Consider the following 23,327-nt stretch of genomic DNA (forward strand, 5'->3'; position numbering starts at 1 on the left):
TTCGTGTTCGTGTGCATTTCGCTGGCACTGTGCGTTAAACGTTGCCAAACTTCACACAACGATTGTCGAATCGATGTCGATGTCGATTCCACAGCTTGTAACAGATGCTGGCCACGTGTCGGGGCGCGGCCAAGGCATGAACGGAGACCCAAAAACAAACCGTACAAACAGGACACCCGTGTTCAGGTCCTGGCAACGGCTGTGTTTCAGTAATTGGATGATGCCCGGGCATCAGGCAAACGCTGCGCAGCACAGATATATAAAGCTAAAAACAAATAAATAGTCAAACGGCATTCGGTCTGTGAGTGAAATACAAATAGCATTTAATGCGAAAAGGAAATTGTCTATTTTAGACAGTCAGTCAGCCAGACAGTCAGACAGTCAGTCAGTCAGACAGCACTCAATTCCGATTTCGACTCGGACTTGTAATCAAAGGGAATTAGTTGTTGGCCATTGTTAAAGGCAAAACACATCTTCTATGCTTGTTATTAGTATTCTCAATAGTTTTTTTTCTCAATTGATACTCGAGATGACACTCGAGAATCGACCAGAGAATAAAGTGCCTGAGGTGTTGCAAATACAGAAATTAACACACCTTGCAACGTCCTCAAGTGCACTCAGCGCGCGTTAAGGCTTAAACGCAGTTACACACACATGTTAATTGATATTTCATATGTGTATATATGTATAAAAAATGAAGATGAAACAAGTTTAAATGATAAAAAAAAAATTTAAAATTGATGGCTAAATCGTGCTGCATGCTAAGTTGAAGGTCGTCAGCAATATGGCAATATAAAAGGAAAAAACACATACGCAAAAACAATGTAAAACTAAATAAATAAGCAAAAGTCTCTCGGTCATTAAAGTCAACATTAAACATTATTTGCATGCGACAGAAATCACGAACAATTGTTTATACCTAGCATAAATACCCTGTAGAGCTTGAAATCTTAAATATAATTACCAATATACTTAATAAATATATCGGAAAATATGTATTAAAACAACATTGTTTTTCCTTATTAATTTAAATAAACTAAGGCTTGGAACTCGAGCCAGGTAAATAAGGATTTATACTGCTTAAATATATTATATATACACATATATATATTACAGAAAAGATTTGCCGCCGTCCTTTTTTTATTTTAAATGTATATTAATACGTTCTTTACAAAACTTGATTTCTACCCTAAACAAACAATGGGTGGATATATGCAATGGTTGGGTTTGGGATTCCAAGAAATGCTTGTGCAGTGAGGCTGAGAGGAAGATATTTGTGGCTTAAACTTATCTCAAAGCAAGAAAAGTAATAAGAGCTTTATTAATTGCGACTTATGAGTGCAATCAGAAAACCATGAATGGGGCACAACATCTATCAATCAGCACAACATTTTAAGTATAGCTTAAATTGTTTACACTATATTAAACAAGTTAATAAAATGTGCATTATTGTAGAAACATTCAACGCCTTGCTTAGAATAGACAATTTATTTATTTATGTTTATCACGTTGCATTCAGCTTGACACAATCGTCGAATTAATAGAATATTTACCATATATGTAAACACAACTTCGTGAGTTCATAAGTTGCATTTAGAATATTGCCTCAGATTTTAATGCAACGCTTATGCTGAAAAGCTGCAGCATGCCTGATTTAAATTGATTTTTTTTTGCCTGATAATTAAAAAGCCATAAAGGGAGCCGAAGGTCGTCGACAAATGTACGTAAAGGTCAAAGTGTCTGTCCGCTGCTGGTGCAGCCAGGTGATGATGTCACCGTTTTGCATGGTCTGTAAGTTGGCAAACAATAGCACGGCGCCTGGGCCAGAGAGCGCATCTTCATGTATCTTTTAATTGCAAGTCGCCTGGTTCACCTTGCGTTTTGTATTGTTGCCGTCGTTAGCTGCCGTTTTATGCTAATTGGCAACAATAAATGCAAAGTAAACACAATTTTCCTTTAGCATAGCGCAGTGCGCCAACAAATTTGCACATTTTAACTGGGCAATAAATTAAATTCATCGAATACAAATACGCGCGAATTGCGCGCGAAACTCTTTTACTTAAATACATTTCGTATTTTGCGAAATTTCAAAATTTACGGCAAAAAAATTTACGTGTTTATATGCAAAAGGGCGCCAAATTGTTAGTGCAAATTGTTGTTATTTTTACAGTGCATTTGCATAGCACAATTTGTTGTAGTTGTTGTTGTTGTTGCTGTTGTTTCTGCTCGTGTTGGCTCAGACAGAGCAATTAATTGCCTTTTAATTAAATTTGCATAAATTACGCATGGATTTCAATTATAATAGAAATTCCTGAGCGCCTCGCTAAATTGTTGAATCAATGAATCAATTTTTTTATTCAACTTTGATAAAGTAAAACGAGCATGATTTGGTTTGTTTGAAATTGCACTTCCGGTTAGACAGAATGAGTCAGACGGTGAAAAGAGAATGGGGATTGAGGGTGTTCAATCAATTTGTTAGAAAAAAGAGAGGGAAAGAGGGAAGGGCAGCAAGATAAAGAGAGACAGAGTGAGAGGTTCTCTCTATGTGTTTAGGATAAATGTAATACCACGCCTTCAGTATCTTGTTTGAAAATCGTTGCATTCACTCAGCTTGGACACCTTTCATTTTCAGGTATACGTACTAAAGCACATATACATACATATATCTAAAAGTTTAAATGCACAAAAAAAAAAACTATATAATCTACTCATTAAATAATGTCGCCTAAGGAACCATGTCAATATATGCAGGCAGATTTTATTTTCCGATTTTCTGAAAATTGCGCGTTACTCAATACAAAAATATTTTTATAAGCAGAACAACAAAAATGACAACAGGAAAATACGAGTAAATATAAAAATAAATAAATAAATACAACATAGAACATACACGTACACACACACACACATGGAGAGTGACATTTATGACATGCCAATAAAATGTAAATTTAGTGGCCAGCAACAACAATGTGTGCACCGGCAACTAAGCAGAAATGCAAATAAACTAAAAGCAAGAATGAAACTTTATGTTCAAAATGGCGAATATTAAATACCCTAGCAAATACAATAATAATAAAAACTGAATCCATTTCAAACGTAGCCCTACTTCCATATGTGCACATATACACACATAGAGTCAGAGATGTCGCCTTTAATGTGTTACATACATAATGACAACATTTTAATACCCTGCCATTGCAAAGGGTATACAAATAAGCCGGCCGCATAAATTTTAAAAAAATGTGTTAAAAACAAACTGAGGCGACACTAACGGACCGGCAATAAAATGTAATGATGGCGAGGGACGGAATGTGTGAGAATTTTGTGGAAAGCACGTGGGCGTGAAATCGAGAGCGAAACGAGCAATGAAACGAAATGGAATGGAACTTAAAGCTAATGCTGCTGCAATTACCGTTTCATGCTACTGCTACTGCTGCTGTTGCTGCTGCTGCCATACAACAACAATAAAAACAGCAGCAACACCATTAAGTGCAAAACAGAAAAAAACCTGTTACAGTTCGGCTGCGTCTGCGCCTGCGTCGCTGCTGCTGCTGAGTCATTGCGCAGGCGTGCGACGCTGTGCTAATTGCCAGCAGCAACGACGACTCGTCGTGTGAGTGACACTAGCGATTAGCTACGCTGCCGCAGTCGCTGTCGCTGTCGCTGTCACCGTCGCTGCCGCAGTCAGCGTCTTAGCGTTGAGCTGAACCGAATAATTTGCATGAAGATTTTGCTTAAACGTTACTCCAAATGCTGTTTTTGTTGTTGTTGTTGCTTGCTGCTGTTGCGGGGGGTCGTTCACATTGCCGTAGGTTGTGATTTGTTTAGCGGTTGCCAACCTGCCCCCTCTCGTTTTGTCCAGCAGCTTGTGCACTTGTCAGCGATGTGCGAAAACTCGTATTATTTCTCTTTAGCGAATTCCCAAAAATTAATTTATTTGTTTGCACATTCTATTTGAATTGGGCTGCAATTCCAAGCATACAAATTAATCGAATCACATTCAGTATTGCATATAAAGCAACAGCAAAATTTAATTGCCTGTTTTGGCCAAGAGTCTTTTGGCAAATTAATGTGAATTTAATTCAAAATTAAATTGAATTTTATCACTCTGATAGCAATTGAAGGCAACGATTGAAAGGCATCAGGCATCAGGGTAAACGCCTTGTCCGATCTAATTAAAATAAAATCAACCGATTCTTATCAGCAGCTCGACAAATGTGTCGCCTCGCGCCTTGAAATGCGAATGTGCGCCCCATTATCAGAAATCAAATCTTTATTTACTTTCGTCAGTATGTGTGTGTGCCCACATATATACATATACGCGTCCAAGAGTGAGACGCCATTTTATATTTATGTAAGTGCAAATATATAGTGTGTATGTGCATATACACTATAATTCCCATACTATATTAGCTACATTACTTAAAAGTTAGATGGAAAATACTTTAATACAGATCTAGATCTGCTATCGAGAACTATTTAAGTTATCTGTGTCTTCAAATAGTTAATTTATTATTTGAACTTCTTTCATCTAAAAAGCTGAAATTTGAATTAAGTTCGCATTGAAAAATTGTTTATAAATCGAGCGAATGACTTTTTTCTAACTAAATTGTGTTAGCAGCATGAATTTCTTCATAGGAAAAGAAGTTTTGATATGTTTTCAAAAAAATTTAAAACAATTATAACGAGCAAGCAAGCATATCTGTCCAGATCTGTGCGAAAAGTGAAGCTCGTGAATGCTGAGTTTGGTGAACATATCTCGGAAAACAGAATGTTTTGTCATACAAGAACCTGCTTTTAAACCGATCGTTCCCATTGCAGCTATACGATATGCTGTTCTTTATGGGGTCGCATTTGTCTTCTTTTTAAGTAACCCATTATTTAAGATTAAAAAGACATTAATTGTGCTTAAAATTGTTTTTTAGCAAGCAAAAAGATAAATTATCAGAGATAAATTGGATAATATGATTGTAGTAATATGATATAATAATATACTGAACATATACAAATTACAACATATGTGTTACATGTATGTAACAGTCAGAAATATGATAGACAGATATTCTGTCCATCTATCTTCTTTTAATTATATATCTGGATATTTAATACTCATTTGTGCATTGATATATTTTTGTTTTTATTTTAGTCAACGAGATCACACGCACATCCCTTCGCTTTCATATGCTCCTGTTACTCCTCTGTTAGACAACATGCGTCTAACATTTTATCGGCCGCTACAGGCTCTCAACGATATCTCTATCTGGCAGAGATGCACGGCCCTCTTATATATAAAATTTGTTGAAATGAATATATATTTCTTTGATCTACATTTTCATTCGAAAAATTAAGCTTTCCTTTCGTCTAGAGCACTAAGCTAGTGTCTAATTATAAATTCATCCGATTACGTCTTAAGCTGCCCCCATTAATAAAGCTGCAAACAGATGCGCAGTTCGAATAAGCCACGAGTTTCTTTCGCTCTGCATGCTCTTTATGCTTATTGTGCCTCATCTTGTGCCTCCATTTTCAGCAATCAACGTGCAACTTGAGGGGGGAGCAACAAAATTTTAAATCAACTTTAATTGAAATAAATTGTCATATCATTTGCGTTCGCGTAGAAAACAGACCCGCTGTCAGCAATTTACAAAAAAGTATACAAGAAGAAGAAAAACTGGAAAATATGTGGGCTATGTACTGGCATATATCTCTCACCCCGCTCATGCTGCTCGAGTGCTACTTAAAAATGCCCATAAATTAAAGCCATCAATCAAGCAAATTGAAAATATTGAAATATGTTTATGATATGACAGAATTTCCCAAAAATCACCCCTCCACCTCTCTCTCACTCTCGCTCTCTCTCTTTATAACATTAACATTAACTAGACTGATGGCCAATTGGATAAAATGTCTGAAAAAGTAAAAGCCTTAAAGCAGCTGCTGTCTTCCAACTTGATTGAAATGTAACATTAAACAGTCGGCCAAGTGAAAGTAACTTACTGTAAGCATCTAATGGCTTTTTTTTCTAATTTATATATTTGTGCCAATTGCGTCATCAGCAATAAACAAATAGCATAATGTTTGGTCATAAACCTACGTTAAGGTCGCTTGTTATCGAGATCCGTTGATCATAAACAAAATAAAAAACTCACCAACTTTGCGGTTAAGTGCGCACGCACAATGGAACCAACTAGTAGCTACTAGTGACACCCATCCCCCAACCACCCCTTACCCATCCCCCGCCCGCTGCCCCGTGCCCCGTGCTGGCTGCGTAACAACAATTTACGGCAGCGCAGTTTATGCAATTTATGTGCAATTTTTCAATTGTGGCTCCGACAAACGGCAAACCGGAAGATTTCGTTTGAACGACTCCGTTTTTATGCCCTGGCGGCAAGAGTATTAATATATTGTCACGAAATATGTAACGCATAGAATATATCTCGGGTTAATATCTTCTTGAACAGTATCTGAAGGCAATATAGTTGGATTCGTGCGTCTGAACGAATCGGAAAAGCTATCTTAGAAATAATCAGTTGAAAATTAGGTTCTTCCAAGAAAAGCTTTTTGATCGACCATTATGTTATAAAGCTGTCACAGAAATAATTGGTTGATTAGGCAAAAAAGGCTTTTTTTTAATATTCCTTGACCTTGAAATGGGTATTTCCTAGATTCAGTATGCTCCTAGCGTTTGTCAGGGTTTTATCAAAATCGGCACACTATTACATAATTCTATTGGTAGGATCGGTCGACTTATAAGTTTTTGTATAAAGGGTATTTAATATTCTTCTTTCTAATACGTTGTTTTTTCTTCTTTTTGCACAATGTTGTAATTTGAGTCACATAACTTTATGAGCTGCCACATGAATGTTACATGCGCGTAATGTGAAAATTTAGTTGTTGCTCTGACGTCGACAACTTTTAATCGCAATCAATTAGAATGACATTTGCAATACGTCGAACGACAGAGCTGGGCAATGTGATTAGAAATTACGAATTAATCATAGTACGGAATATCATATATAATTAGCATTCGATTAAAGTTTAAACCAGAAAAATGTTTACAGAAACTCGAATGTAGTTACGAGTGCTTCTAAATTATTGAGAAGTAAAATTCTAAATGGAGTTAATTGGGTTAAAATGAGATTTAACAAAAACAGATTTAATATACTTAAGTTTATGCACATGATGGCAGACAATTTTTCAAAGTAAATTTATGAAGGGCTGGCATCTCTGTCAGATAGAGAGGTCAGTGGGAGCCTGGCTCCAGAAGATATATATACACATGTACATCATACTTATATTTGTCTTTTCTTGTGAATAACGTCCCATTGCTTGATCTGGGTTTTATGCTATAAAGTATATCTAACTTTGAAGTAAGGTGATCTATTCCAATAGACAAACTATAATGTATCTATTATATATTATTTCACTTTGCAAGGGTTACAACTTTACTACCCTGCTTTAAGCGCATCCTGATAGCAGCAAATCCTAAAATTTCAACTAACCAGTTTCCCATTTTTTTCACCGAATATTTAAGACAGATATTTGATTAAGTAGGCCACCAAAAACTCGCAGCACTTCTATTAATTTCGCGTGAGATCGAAACCAACTTCGTTCAATGGCTGACATCATATAAAACTAGACAAACTCATGTCGTTAGATGGTAATCTCAAGATACACACACACGTACAAGGCATAGATACAATTCCAGTTTCATTTATCAACATTCAAATCATGGCTGTGTAGTCAACTTCCTTATCAATCATGCAACATTTCTATATAACCCATACATTTGCATTTAAATGAGAAACGTACCTGCAAAAAGAAAAAAAGAAGCAAATACAAATAAATTAATAATATGACAAATTGTCGTATCACAATTTACATAAGATAATAATTTTTGAATATTCTTCGAGCGCATATATTACGTGGGAAAATGTTGAAAGCGAGAAACGGGCGCCAAAAGTTGGCACATGAATGTATCAAATGATATGGGGAATGCACAATATAACACCAAACAAAAAAGGCGAATAAAGTGAGCCTCACTTACGGCACAGACAAACCGATGAAGTATCAACAAATTAAAAGCCGCAAGTCGACCCGCATTTTGAGCTATCAAATTACCAGACCGCCCGTTTGCTTTAGATACAGATACAGATCCCCATGAGAGAGAGAGAACGTGCTTTGGGTTTGGCGCTTTTGAAACTGAACAGTTTACGCGCACTGACAAAAAGAAGAAGAAAATGTTTTGAAGTAGAAGCAAAATCAACAAAGGCAGCGGGGAAACGAGATGTTTTCGGAACACGTGTGAATACAATGGTTAACACACATATTTGTTGTTGTCTATGCAAATAGGTAAACAAATCCAAAGAGTCCAAGCGAGAGAGAGAGAGCGCGGCTTGACTAATAAGCGACAACACAAATACACGCTTAAGAATTTGGATTTGCCTGCAACTGAGAGTGAAAACAACGGTAGTTTGTTAAAGCAGTAAAAGCTGCTATTAAGCGACGATTAAAAAGTGCACAAGTGAGAGCGAGAGGGGGCAAACAAAAATAAAAACGGCAGCCAGAAAAAGCAAACACACAACGGCTTGAGCTGTCGTCCGTTGCTTTTGTCACAATATTTATAGTGTGCACTGTAATGTGTATGCGGCTGTTGTTGCTTGACCTGTGCACAGTGCCTGTCACCATAATGTCCACTCTTACTCGAGATAATGTGTGTGTGAATGTCTAGGTTTAGTTTGTTTGCTTACCGGATAATACATTCCTTGCGGAGGAAGAAAAAATGCCCCGGAGCCCCACAGTTTGACGGCTTTTTGTGTTTACAGTTGCGTCGCAAATTATATGCACAGCTGACCCGTATAACTGACACCAACAAATAGCGTGCTGGATTCCTACTAGGGATAGTCTACACTCTGTAAATAGGGGTAGTCACACTTCTTGTTGCACTTTAATTAACACCGAATTTGAGTTGACGTCGCATTTGTTGTATTTGATTTATTTGTTTTATTCATTAGCTATATTGAGTATTTGCTTTTACAATATACTTTTTGGCACAATTTACAATTTGAGTGAATTTCACTTGGGAGTTAGTCGCAGTTCACGATTTGATTGAGTTGAACTGAAAATACATTTTCGAAATGTTTTTGAGTATTTCAAGGGAAAACAGAAACAAAACGAAATGAGAAAAAATATTTGAACAATTATTAAGATCTTTAAAAAATAAGTTGAGCTGAAATGGAGATGTTTGAATTTCCAAAAAAAATCACATCTGGGCGACGTTCAGATTATTTATATGCACTGCCCGAGAACATAAATATATTAAGTCGTTTATATTTTAAGACGATTTTCACAACGATATTTTTTTTATGCCGAATTTTATGACTTGCACAATTTTGGAATGCCTTCTGCGCAGTTTACTTAGTGTATGTATATGTGTACGAATTTATATTCCGATGTTTTTGAACGTTTTTAACGAATAATATTGTAAAACTAATTGTTGTTTAGGGGTTGCTCTCGCGTCCAACTGGGCAAAGGATGTTGGATGGCGGCTGTGGCTGTGCCAAGCGAAACGAAACGAAAACAGAAAATGCGCAAAAAGACAGAATGAAAACACAGCGCAAACGCGAGACAAAAGAGACCAGGCAAAAGGCATGAGAGACAACCACGCGCTTTTATCGAAGAGCAGGGACAGGGGCAGGGGCAGACGCAGCCAAAGTTTCCAGTTGAATGAAATGATGTGTTTATAAAATAAATAGAAAAAAATCTATTGCGAATTTCGATGCCACTGTGAACGTTCTTGTTGTTGTTGTTCTTGTTATTGGCTGGTTTATTTAGCGATAAGTCTTCACGTATTTTTTTTTTATATATTTTTTCCCTTTGCGGCATATATCCGAGTAGAAGGCGTCCCACAAAGGCAACGCTTTGTCTGGGGCCATCGGAAAACGCAAAAACATTTTACATTTTTGTGGCGCGTTGTTATTGTTGTAGCTGTTTTTGCTTTGTTGATTTGCAGCCCGATGCAATTTTTGGTAATGCGACGGCAACACCGACGGCAGCGACAACGGCAACACATTATTTTCTCTTACGAGGCGACATCATCATCTGGCACACACATTTTATTTTCGTTGATTGAATGGGAAAGACAAAGCGCAGCACCGACAAGCAGCTGAGCGTGTGTTGGTGTTGGTGTGGCTGTGACTGTGTGTGTTTGTGGATGCTGATGCCGCCGCCAACAGAAAGAGCGAGAGAGACGTGAAAAATCGAATCAGAAAAAGAGGCATGCGAATGTTGGAGCGAATGGCAGTGCGAAAAGGATCAAAGGATAAACAAGGAGGCGCAGCAGCCATGAAATGTAAACGAAGCGCAAAAAGCAGCGAGCGAAAAATGTGCGCAAAATAAATTGCGAAGGGAGCAGAGGAAAGACGGACAAAAACATGTGGCACATTGAATGAATTTTTATATATACATATACATATACATATATACATATATATATATATATATAATTTTTTTTTGTATGAGCAATGATGCTGCCAGCGGGCGAACGGCCGAAGGGGGAAGGTAGAACAGACAGGCACAAGAGAAATCACGTCCCTCGCGCCTGTCTGACTATGTGACGTTGCCGCTGCTGTTGCTGCTGCTGCCGCTGCCGAGAGAGATGGCATATATATTTATTTTTAACTTTTCATTTCATTTTGTATCTGTACGTTGTACGTTGCCGATTCCGATTTGTATATATGTATGCTTGAACATAGCTCGTTGTTGCACTGCACTTTTATTTCAAATTTGAAAGCACTTGACGTTGTTTTTATTTTTTTTTATTTTCATCTTAAAACGTATTTGGATTTGGTTTTGTTGCTTGGCATTTGCACACATGTATTACATGTTTTGTAATTATTCGATTGCGATTAGAAGAGACACCAACTTAAACATATAAGCGTGCAATTTTTTCACTTTAAAGCGTCTTCAACTCCCACGACTTGTTGAGAAGAGCGAGAATATACAACTACAATTGGTAGGGAAATACGCGCGCAATGCTTAAATTTACCGCAGCAACAATCGAAGACGTCCGCTCGCAACGAGAAATGAAATGCGAATGAGTGATGAAAAAGAAGAGCGCAACTACAGAGGATGCGAGCATAGCTGAGCGCGGCAGAATGTTTGTGCGTTGCGCAAAATGAGAGAATGAAAGCGACTCACGGCTCAAAGAGAGCGAGAGACAGAAAACGAACCTTTATATGTTTTGCAACACTGTTACACTCTTGGCGCCCAATTTGAGTTACGCGAATAAATTGTTGATTCTGTTTTTATGCAATCCGTAAATATGATGAGTTGTAAAATAATTTTAACAAAATGTTATATTTAAATTAATAGTCGACAAAAAAGGGTTGCCTTACCTAGTTTCATATTAGAGCAGATTGCTCTAATTGCACGTACTCCAAACAGTAACAGTGCTGTTGAGTTAACAGGCCAGCATTAACAGCGCTGTTATGCAATTGCGAGTATCGATAGATTGATTAGCGCGGCAAAATATTATCAGAGTCGAAATTGAAATCAAGCAAAAAACAATCAAATTATATATGTAATTTTAAAGTGATTCAATAAAATTAAAATACAATAAGAAAAAATATAGCAAAATTAGGGCAGCTATGGCCAAATGAAGTTCTTTTTGCCGCCTATTAGCTTCGGGTTCTATTTTCCTTCTGACCAGAGGACACTTGCCATGCATAGACAATTTCGCACAGATTGTTAATGACATCAAAGAGTGAACTTTCCCCCAACCCATGCACATTGCACAAATGCGCCCGACCATGTTGTCATGTGGTTCAACAAACAGAGTCCTGTGTTGCCTCCTTGCTTGCCTCTTGCCACTTGCCACTTGCGTGTCCAACAAATCAGAAATGCACCATGACTGCAATAAAACCAAATCAAAAGCGACATGCCTCATTTTCGGCTGCCCAACAACATGACTGACGCGTTGTCAAGATTGCATTAGCCGTGTGTGGACACCAGGCAGGCGGAACGGTGCTCGCTTTGCCAGGACAACAGCTGCCATGGCAAGGCGTGCGAGGCTTATTAAACAGCAGCCCGAGGTGGCGGGCGTCAGAGCAGGAGCCAGATTTAAAATGCAAATAGCCTCACGAGTTAACAGCGCCCCATTCGACTGAGCTGCCGCTGGTGGCAATTTCTCCACTCTGCGTTCAAGTGACTGCATCCGGCCGTATCCTGGAGCTGGCACAGTCAGATACCCGTCGCTCTATCAGCGCGAAGCGGCACCCTTTGCACCCTCTGTACCTCCCGCTGCGTTATGTCGTGTGCTTTGGTTGTTTTGGTTCTCGAGCTGCTTGCAAATATGCAAATGCCGTGAAGCTGGCAACTTTTTAATCCCGGTTGGCCGGCAAATTGTCGCCCCAACAGGGCTCTGCTGTTAAGCGGATTCGCCTGCAGCGGCTGATAAATGCAGGGTATATAACCCATATAGAAATCACAAATGCAAAAGGCATACTGTATAAAAAACATATGAAAGGAGCCCAAGAGCTCTAGAGAAAACAATGGACTTGTAAGAAAGTCCTTTCAGAAAAAACTTTTCTTTTTGGCTTAACAGCAATGCTAGTTGTCAACAGTTTACAGCTTAACATTCGCATAACATAAACTGAGCAATTTAGTAACATTCTGTTGAATCTTAAATCCATCGTAATTTTTGCTTTGCATTTTACATGGTCTTTTAACATAGTCAAAGTAAACTATTTTCATTTAACAGTTGCTTAACATAAGCTATGCATTTCCTTGCACTGTAAACGGTAGAGAGCCTAAGAACTCACCATCTAGAACAATTTCTTTACTTCATCTTAAACCTTAAACGATAGAAAGCCTCAGGGCTCACACATAATCTTCCATAATTTCGCTTTGTTTTTAAAGATGGCTTTTGCAACTGAACTATTTTCAGTTTGCGCTAAATTCAATCTGGTTTTTTTCCTGGGCTTAAGACAGCGCAGCGAACCGCAGAGACCTGAGAAAACTAACACAGAGTTGTTGCTGCCGCCCCAAAGTGGGAAAACATTGGGAGACAGAGAGTTGATATATGAATGGGTGGCTGGGCTGGGCGGAGGCGGGGCTGGGTCGTTGCGAGTGGCCAACAAACCGCAAACAATAACAAACGATGGCCAAGGCGAAACACAAACAGAAACCGAAACAGACGCTGCCTGCTGATGACGCCTACAAAATGGCTACAAAGAAAAGCAGCAAGAGATTCGGTTTAGTGGTCGGCAGCGGGCGACAGGGCCGGGTTAGGCGTGTGCCTTGCACAGGGGGCGTGCTGTGCCATTTGAAAGCAAAAAGGATTTATGATGCTTGTTATCGCACAGCCGGAACGACGCGACGCGAGGCAAACGATGACAAAAGGTGGCCAAAGGAAACGAATACACAAAATGGATACACGCACAGTGAGGTGTAGGTGTTCGTGTGCGTGAGTGGGTGTGTTTGTGTGTGTGTGGCAACAGCTTGGCAATGGCGCGTAACACAGATAAGATCTACACGCACAGCAAAAGCATTGCATACTTTTCGGCATGCGCTCGTAAAACGCAAGGCAAACATGTGTTCATTCAGTTGTAGCTAAATTATTATTGCTGTTGTCGTTGTTGTTGTTGTTATTGTTGCCTCCCACATGAGCAGACTAATCGCATGAAAACATATATATGTATATACATGTATATGACTGGACTGTAGCTCAGGTGTAACAGCTATTACCTCCCACCTAGCCACGAGAAGCTGCGTGTGTTGGGCATAAAATTTACATTAATTAAATTTCAAAATAGGCTGCCGATAGGCTGCTCCTAATTAAATGGAAAAAAAGAGAAGAAAAAAATGTTATATATGCATGCATAAAAGCAAAAGTTGCCATTAAGAGCGCCTAAAAGTATCTATTAGGCTGACAGCGTTGGCTGTCGGTCGGGGAGCGGGGGGGAGCCTAAATTAGTCAATAAATTAAAGCACGCTGAATGGCAAGGAGCCTGCAGGCAGGAGCCCGGAGCCAGCAGCACTTGGCCCTGCTTGGGCCACCATAACGAGCCAAAAACATTGCATTAAAAAATCCATTCATTAAAATGGCAAAACGTGGCACAAAATTTATGGCCCGGGCAGAAGTCGACGGCGTCTACGGCGTCGACGGCGTCTCAAGTGGCAGCGCATTTGCTTCGAGCATGCCACAAAGAGCAGCTTTCAACAGCAACAACAGCAGCAGCAACAACAGTTATACAAGTGGACAGGTAACAGTGGGCCAACAACTGAAGCCTCTTTAACTCTCTTAAAGTGTTACTGTTCCAAATGCCGAAATGACAATAAACATGGCAGTAATTCTATTAAAAAACCCAGCAATAAATAAAGCTTCAATTTAAAGCTTTAATCAGTAACTTTGTAGTTTCTTTGTCTATCCTTACTTATAAATTATAAGCTTTAATCAATAGGTTCTTAGCTTTCTTACTCTACACGCAGAAAACTTATTCAACAGCACTTTAACGCTGCTAACATAAATTAAAGAGTTGTTTTATCCTTGCAAATGCTATGAGAAATTAAGGTAACCTTAAATTATGGGCAAAAGCACATTAAAGCTTCCTTTGGTATAAAATGTGCTTCATTCTTAAAAATCTCAAGTTTACTTTGTACCTATAAAACTCTACTAGAATAACATTAAATCTTTAAAATAAGTTCTTCATACGCAGAATGTACTTTCGAACCATCGTTCTTTTGACAGCTTCATGGTATAGTAGTCCGATCCGGCCAGTTCCGACAAATATACTGCCTGCAGCAGAAAGGCGGACCTATGCAAAGCTTCAAGCGGATGGCTTTAAAACTGAGAGACTAGTTCGGATTGTAAAAGACAGACGGACAGTCGACAGATGGGCGGAAGGACTTGTCAATATCAGCTCGGTAGCTGATGCTGATCAAGAATATATATATTTTATGGGGCCTTCTATGCGTTACACGGTTCTACTAGGGTATAATGAAAATAAAGCTCATTTCAGAAAGGGCGTCTGCTTATGCAAGCGACTCATGTCGGAATAAACAAATTAGAACTCCAATCGCTTTCAATTATTACAATTTTTATATCAGTCTATTATCTAATAATAATGTATCAAAGTTCCTGATTTTAAGCAAATGTCAACCTGGCATTACAGTTGCTTTGGGCGTGGCTGATTGCAGGACGCGCCAGTTCAATGCGCTCGTCCTGCACACTCAATTATAATTTGCTTAGACAGACAAACAGCCCCAGAGCTCGGCACAGGGGCCCGGTTTGAGGCCTTCAGGGAGATGCGGCGCACTCGTCGACGCATTAGTAAAGAGCAACAGCCTCATATATGAATATATTTATGTGCATGTGTGTGTGAATATATAGCTGACTATATAAGAGAATGTATGGCGGACTCAACGGAAGGACGCCGAAAAGTGTGCAGCATTTGCGAAAGTTAAAAGCATTTGTCGGTTTATCAGGCCCGCACATCCCACATGACCCCACATCAACCCACATCCGAACAACTCTTTTGACTCGAACCGCTTTTTACTCATTTCATTTCATCCTATACTAAATGAAATGAGTTACTAAAAGGAGTGTGTAAGCTGGCAGAGTTCTTTTTTAGCTGGAATGTGATTAGTTGATACCCCAGCACTACATTTAATGCATTGATTAAAGAAGTCATGCTAAATGATTGAAGACCTAGGTACTATTGATATGAATTATTATTTTTTAATTAATTGAAAAATTTGTGGAAAATTTGCAATTCTTTTGCTTTCGGCTTCATACTTATTTTCAAAGATATTTATTTGATAAGCAAAATACACGGATTCTGGAAGGAAAATTTAAAATATATTTAGAAATAGTTTATATTTTTCACGACCGGGAGCAGAGTGAAAAGTTATGTCTAAAATGTTAAGCAGAAAACTTTCCACGGGCAAGGCCGGGCAATACCCGCTAGTATATTTTATATTTTTACTTAAGATGTAATAGAACTTACAACGATAATAAACTTGTTAATCAAGGACATATTTATACGGAATAATTCCCATGCCAAATGCCAAACACATAATTACCGATGCCAAAGTCAATGAAGGAAAACTCTGTGCCAAAGTTGGGCTAAGAGCCCGCAAACTGCGGCTTCTTGGCAGCATCATAAAAAATGCATTCAGAGTGTGTCCGTGTGTTTTTTTTTCTTGTGGCGATGTGGCGATGGTTCGGCCGAGAACGTATTTGACTAAAATCCAAAAAAGATGCAATAAAATTCAATTGCAAACTTCGGCGCAGAGCAAATGAAAACAAAATAATGAATATACTTCGTAGCACGCACACACAAGCTTAGAAAGGGACGCCGAGAAACTTGGTAAGTTCTTGCCAAAGACTTTTGGCCAAACGAAAACACAACTACAGCGAAGAGGGTCATGGTGGCGTGGAGAGGGGAGGGTGGAGGGTGCTACCTCCCACTTTGCGGTACATTTTTGGGTGCCTGCAGCAAACACATGTCAAATGCGCTTTTTAAAAACAAGTTTTTCCTTCTAGCGTAAAGTTGCAGCAAGGCCGAAAGGCGGGGCGGAGGGGAAAAAGAAAACAAGTAGAAGGAAAATATAAGGAAAACTGCTTATCTCGACAAAAAGCCAAAATGTAAGGCGTGCGGCAGGAGGGCGTGGCAGCTGCACTAATGGTGCCAAGCAACCGGAAATGCCGCCATGCATGTCTGCCCCTAGTTGAACAAAATGGAGGCTGTGTCTTGCAGCGTGATGTGTGTGTGCGTGTGTGTGTATGGTGTGTGAAGATCTTGATTGCCTTTTGCTACAGGCAAAATTTATAAGAGATGTTTTTCTTTTATTTTGATGGTCCTTTTTTTGTTTGCTGCCTTGGCTTTCGTTTTTGCTATGATAATTTCCGCAGTTGTTGCATTATATAAAACAAATGCAGTCGCCAGTTTGATTTGATGGCCAACTTTTCTTATACCCGAAATGATATAGAAACACGGTCGAAGCTGGGAACGTGTTGTGTGCCGCGTACGTCGTACGTATTGGAATTGACATTTTGGCCATTGGCCAACAAAATGGTCTACAGAGATGGCAACAGAGGTAGAACGAGCGACTCATTGCTTGTTATGCAATTGGCCAAAAGGCGCATTGGGCAACCGGCTTTCAAATGCGTTGTGATGATTTTTGTCGATAAATATTGATATATTGAGATAAGCGATATATTTCTAATTTAGCGCAAAGTACTCAAATATTTTAAATAAATTGCGATTAATATATTTTCATTTATTTCTAATGTTAGCTCAAGGTATTTAAATATTCCAGATAATTCAAAAAAACAATTCGAATTTTAACGAGATCTTTCGACAGATTTCAATAATAATCTGATTCAAGCCAAGTTTTAAAGCTAAGGCTAAGATTTTCATGAGAGCAACATTTTTGGTGGCTGGCCTCACAGTTCGAAGCAATGTCTTAAGGTTAGGGTTTAGTTTATACGCCTGGTTTTCTGCAGCCATGAATCTAGGTTTCGTTTTGAGTTCCGGGTCGTCCCATCCTTTACAATGAAATAATGAGATATCTTTTTATGAGATAATACCCTTCATTTTAATATAATCTCTAAAGCATTTTTTGACCTGTAGATCAATTTGGCATCTAAACCTGGCATCAAAATGCATGTACAAATGGGGTCCTCAAATATCCTATATAGGCATAGGTCAATATTTCCCTCCCCATAACTCGGTCAAAACTCATCCGATTTTCATAAGGTTCGACTTTTTCTTCATGATTTGACTACTTTATCAATTTAGCATATAAATCTGGCAACTTTATTTTTTGTCAAAATTCATGTAAAAATGGTACCCTCAAATATCCTATCTAGACATAAGTCAAAATTTCCCACAATCATAACTCAGTCAAAACTCAACCGATCATAAGGTTTTTTGTTCATGGTTTGGCCTCTAGATCAATTTGGCATCTAAATCTGGCATCAAAATTCATGTGAAAATGGTACCTTCAAATATCCTATATAGACAAAGGTCGAAATTTCCCACTTCCTTAACTTAGTCAAAACTCAACTGATTTTCATAAAATGAATATTAAATTTTTGACTTGTTTTAATATATAACTTAGTTAATAAATGCTTATTGGAACACACTAATTGGCTATGTTCAGGACTTTCCCCATTTTCAGTTGGTTCGCTTAGCTCATTAAATTAAATGTTGCATACCGTAAGGCGATGCCAAAACAGTTGCAACAAGACCACAAAACATTTTCGGGACGACCGTATGCACCGGCCACGCCCACATGTGGGCACCATGCGGCAACAGCTGCAGCAGCAACAACAACAACAAACGCAACAACAAAGTGTGAAACGTTGCGAGTTAATTGAATTTTCGACCGCGGCTGAAAACTGCTAAAACCTGCAGTCGAAAGTGTTTCTAGTTAGTTGTTTATTGCTGGCGCTTCTGTGGTTGTTGTTGTTCTTTTATTTTATACACTATTCCCAAAGAGGGAAATGGGTATATTCGCTTTGTTCAAAGTCGGTTGGTTGCAGAAGCTAGAATATAGAAACCTAATATATATTTTCGTGTAAGTCAAGGTGTACTTATTCTCAAGTATTCTTATTTTCAAGTAGAATTTATCTATGAACCCATAACTTGTGCAAATCTAAATCCCATTTTAAAGATCGTAACGATCGTGATATCGATTCTTTTCGATGGGTTTAAAACAAGTCACGTTATCGATTACCAAAAACAAATTGTTACTGCGCGGAAGTTAGAAGGACCTCTCTCTCTCTGCCTCTAGCTTTTATAGGTTTTCAGCTCGACGCGTTCATACATGCGGACAGATAGACAGATAGATGGACAGGCCTAGATCGACTCGGCTATGGATGCTGATTAAAAATATATATATACTTTATGTGGTCGGACATGCCTTGTTCAGCCTGTTGCTTGGACACAATCATTGTTATCTTTAAAGTATATAACAAAAACTTTAATTATAAAGACAGGAAATTTAAAAATGACACGCCCACATTTTTCGAGCACTTTTCGTACTGAGCAGGGTATTGTGCAGTCGGAATAGCTTGACTGAAATGTTTGCTCTTGTTGTTGTTTAAAGTCGCCGAATTGGCATAGTTGTTGCCGTCGTCGATGTTGTTACTGTCGCTGATGCTGTTGCTATTCTTGTTGTTGTTGCTATTTAGCTAGTGTGGTGGTTAGTTTGCTACTTATACAATTTCAGGTCGTTTGTTCATTTCTTTTTTGGCTCGCCATGGGCGGCATTAGCTCAAAAAGTTGCCCATTAATAGCAGCACGAAATTCACTTGGTTGCGATACATGTTCTATGTGTGTATAGATGTGTGTGCGTGTGTGTGTGTGTGTATGTGGGCGCAGGAAAATGTGCTAAATTTTGTTGCCGGGCATGGGTTTTGGTCGCGCAGGAATGTTGGACCTGGAGCTAAAGCTGAATCTGCTGTTGATTTTGATGCTACTCTGCTGCATGTTTGTATTTGGGCAACCGCTGACGTGGCTGCTGCCGCTAGCAACGCCTAGGCCCCACCCCCTACCCTGCCATAACCTGCTCTCGGGCAACGTTATCTCCGCGGCCCTGCGCTGTTTGATTGCGTAACAGGCAGCGCTCAACGGTTGCCGGCGTTTTTGTATGCCCCTACAGAACTTTGCACTTTGCACTTTGCGAATGCGAATGAGAATGAGAATGGCAGCCGTCAGCTGCGTACTGCGCCGGAAGTCAATAAAAGTTGGCCTATTCCGCAAAAGGCAACGACAACATCAGTCACCTTGTCTGAGTCCATTACGACTGCATGTTAACCAAATTAGCTGGAATTAGTTTATGACTAACATTTTGCTTGACATGATTAACATTTATATTACAACATAAAAACATGGTTTTTCAGCCAGCTTACTAGCTTATGCTAGTATCCATCAAAATACATAGAAAGGGCATGCTAAAAATATATATAGATGATAAAAATGTATACTTTAAACATATTCTTTCGATCGCTCGGACACTTTAAAAGCGAGACATCCAATTCATTTTATTCTTTAAACACTTCTTCATGCTGAAATAGTCTATTATAAATATTTTTCTATGGTGTTCCGTTTTTAGATTTAATGCAATGTCTTTATAATATCCAGAACATTTTTAAAGTACAAACCCTAATCTCAAAATGGACTCATGACAATATGACAATATATCGAAGCTACGAACCATGTGTGTATCTCTTTTATTATATTTAACGACTGTCGCAATTGAGAATACCTTGTACTTTTTTTCTTTTTTCTATATATTTCTTTGCTTTCCTTTATTTAAAAACAACGGAAATATTCAAAAAAAAATTTTATTTTGGGTCTGGAGCAAAGAACTTTGAGATGAAAAATTTCGATGTGGCGCCACCTGGTTTACATAGTTCTAACATAAAGCTTGTTGTCTATGGCAATTAGGCGTGGCAGGAAAAGAAAGCTTGCAACTAACATAGAAAAGGAATTTCAGGCGCTGTCGCCTGCGATTTTTATGTACAGCGCCACCTAATGTATGAACATTGCAAGCTTTGGTTGTCCTAGCCAGCGCCATCTGGCGGCTTAGAGAAAACAAGGATAAGAGAAGTTGGCGCTTGAAAGCACTGAAGCTTGAAAGCTCCAACGAAGCAACAGGCATTGCTGCTATGAAGGAAAATTGCAACAGAGGCCGCAAAAGGAAAAGGAGAACAACTACAGTTATAACAAAATACCAATAAAATGGAATAAAGAATGAATAACGAAAAAGTAAAATAAGAATAACAAAACCAAAAAAAACGCACCCAAATGTCTTCATTTAATTGCGTCCATTCCACATTTAGTTCCTCGTTCATGATGCAACGGCGATGCAAAAATTTCAAGCCGGTTATTAAGACCTTTGTCTGAACAAAGTCATGACATTGAAACGCCGAAGGCCAACCGTCCTCCTCCATTTGATATAAATTATAAGCACAACACAACTAAATACGTTTAAATAACTTTTTAAATACAAAATAATGTCAACTTCAATTGAATAAAAAAAATATTAAGGCAAAATCAAAATGATGAACTCAAATTGCAACTTCACTAATCAAAGGCAAAAATGCGACTGACCGACCTATTTCACGAGCCTAGCGCGCAGCATTTGCATGTGTGCGTGCGCTTTAAACAGACTCGTTCAGAATCTGACCACGTTCTGTCTCGCTTGCGCTGCAGCCGACTGCGGCATTCCTGCTGCTCAGCGCAGTGTGTTCAACTGTTTAGTGTATGTATGCGTGCGTGGGCGGCTGTGAGTGTGAGTGTGCATGTGTGTGTGTGAGTGTCTGCGTGTGTTTATGTTATGATGTTATGTATATACATGAATCGCTACCGCTTGAGTACGTCGATCTTGGTGTCGAGTAAAGGTAGAGACTCAAAATGTAAAATACAGTGAAAACTCTTCATAGGTGCACTTCTATTAAGCGGACACCCCACTTTGCCGGACATTTTCTACCAAATTTACAAATCAAGCCGGAATTGGTAACAAGGCTAACTAAAGATTTAATAAAACTCTTGTTTGTGAGTTTTGGCGCATCTGTCCGCATGTGAGAGATGTTAATAAAATTTGTCAAATTGTGGGAAAACATTTTGTTGCGTTGTCATAATTTTAACATTTTGGGGTCTGTCCGGTTATGAGAGCTTCTATTTTTATAACTGCAGCTTGATGCATGGTACTCCCAACTAGAACACAAGTATTCTGTTAGTTCATAAAATATCAAGCATTTTTGAGGTATCGATATAGGTATCGATTATTATTTCCGCGATGATCGTTCGCTTCAAATTGCTCGCAAGTGCGCATGTCCGTTTTAAAAAATTGAATCAAGCAGCTGTGAACGCAATTAAAATGATAATTGCTAACAAAAAAATTAAAGAAAGAAAAACAAATCATAAAATAAAAATGGGGAAGTGCAATACTTCGCTAAATATGCAACTAATGTTAGATATTGCAGACGCAGTGAAATCCAATTAAACTAAAAAGGAACTATGTGACATGTCAGAAATAGATCGCATCGTTGAAAACTATGTAGGTAATTCGGCTATGGCAGCGGGTTCAAAACGACAGCGTCAGAGAAGAGGACAATACGCTTATGCAATATTAAATCGGTACGTTATACTTGGAATAGCTTAAGAGTTTGTGTGTAAAACTTAACCTCCCCTTGTACCCAATAGACACTGACTGTGGGGGTATAATATAAAATTGAGCTAAATGCCAAATTTATTTCCCGAACAGGGCTGACATTGCTATTTATCCACAAAATTGTCTTCGCCATTTCCGTTTATCTAGCACGATAGCCAAAAAGCTACTAGAAAATTATGAAAAATAATCATTACAAAACTTAATCTAGAAATGATTCCTAAAAATCGGAAAAGCTAGATTTTGGGAGTAGTGAAGCTTTAAGTACAAATTCTTTGTTAACAGATCGTCAATAAGGTATCTGAAAAAGTTTTTGGAAAAGTTGGGAAGGGTGTAAAGCTCTTAATTCAATTTTGAAACCACTTATTCAAAGGAAAACAACCGATTTCATAAGCTGAATATCAATACGATTATGAAAACTGCTAAAAAGATCAAAATATTTAGTTCAAATAAATTTCATTTAAATGCATGATGCCAATAATTGCATAATTTCACTTCTATTCTATCATTATTCTACTGCATAGCCTGTTCCCCTAAAAATTAAAAATCGAATCGTTTCTAAATCGTGGTTTTTGAGCATATATCTTAGATTTTAAGAGCTACAGTAACCAAAACTGACATTTAGCTTCTAGAATAGTATATACAGATCAAGTATCTTTCATTTTCTAATATCAATAAGCTAAAGTAAAGCTTGTAAACCCAATTACTGCTAATTATATCAGTTACTCACCTGTCTCTGATGAAATTCCATGGCCGGCACGTTGCCATTTAGCTCAACGGCAGACATTGGTAAAAATGAATATTGTTAATATTTGCGAAAAAATCAAGTATCGCAACTTAATATTGTTATTGTATTTTTTTTTTAGTTTGGCACTCTCATACACACAGTTACTTTTACACTCAGACCTTTACAATCTGCTTGTAATTTGACATCTGAAGGATTTCTTGGCCGTTTCTTTTGCGCCGCACCGAATTTAGAGAGCGACTTTTTCTAGTTGTTCCTTTTGTTGCAACTTAACGTGCCACGAATACAATAAACAGGTTGCACGGTCGTGATTTCAGAGAAATTCGTAAGACTCTCTTGGGATTTACAAGTAGCTTGTATATTTGTAGCTTATTCACAGTTGTTGAATGGGTTTTTTATA

The 23,327-nt window shown here is 38.4% G+C and overlaps 1 protein-coding gene across 29 annotated transcripts in view; it reads right to left on the reverse strand.

Annotated features, from left to right (window-relative positions):
* Nucleotides 1-23,050, reverse strand: part of Rbfox1 (RNA-binding Fox protein 1) — a 94,394-nt gene extending 71,344 nt beyond the window's left edge. For 4 of the 29 annotated variants that reach the window (XM_064696209.1, XM_064696208.1, XM_064696207.1 and 1 more), the window contains exon 1: nt 22,913-22,984. In XM_064696209.1, the coding sequence (XP_064552279.1) occupies nt 22,913-22,969 (57 nt within the window). In that variant the 5' untranslated portion in view covers nt 22,970-22,984. Of the gene's footprint in view, nt 1-8,747; nt 9,116-10,703; nt 10,720-11,044; nt 11,096-22,912 lie in introns of those variants that run through there. The other 25 variants (XR_010437837.1, XR_010437838.1, XM_064696203.1 and 22 more) reach the window with 15 other exon arrangements.
* Nucleotides 23,051-23,327: the final 277 nt, after the last annotated feature.

Source organism: Drosophila montana, unplaced genomic scaffold (assembly GCF_035044405.1).
Source record: "Drosophila montana isolate Dmon_TW-CO22-7 unplaced genomic scaffold, ASM3504440v1 contig_3846_1, whole genome shotgun sequence".
Lineage (NCBI taxonomy): Eukaryota > Metazoa > Arthropoda > Insecta > Diptera > Drosophilidae > Drosophila > Drosophila montana.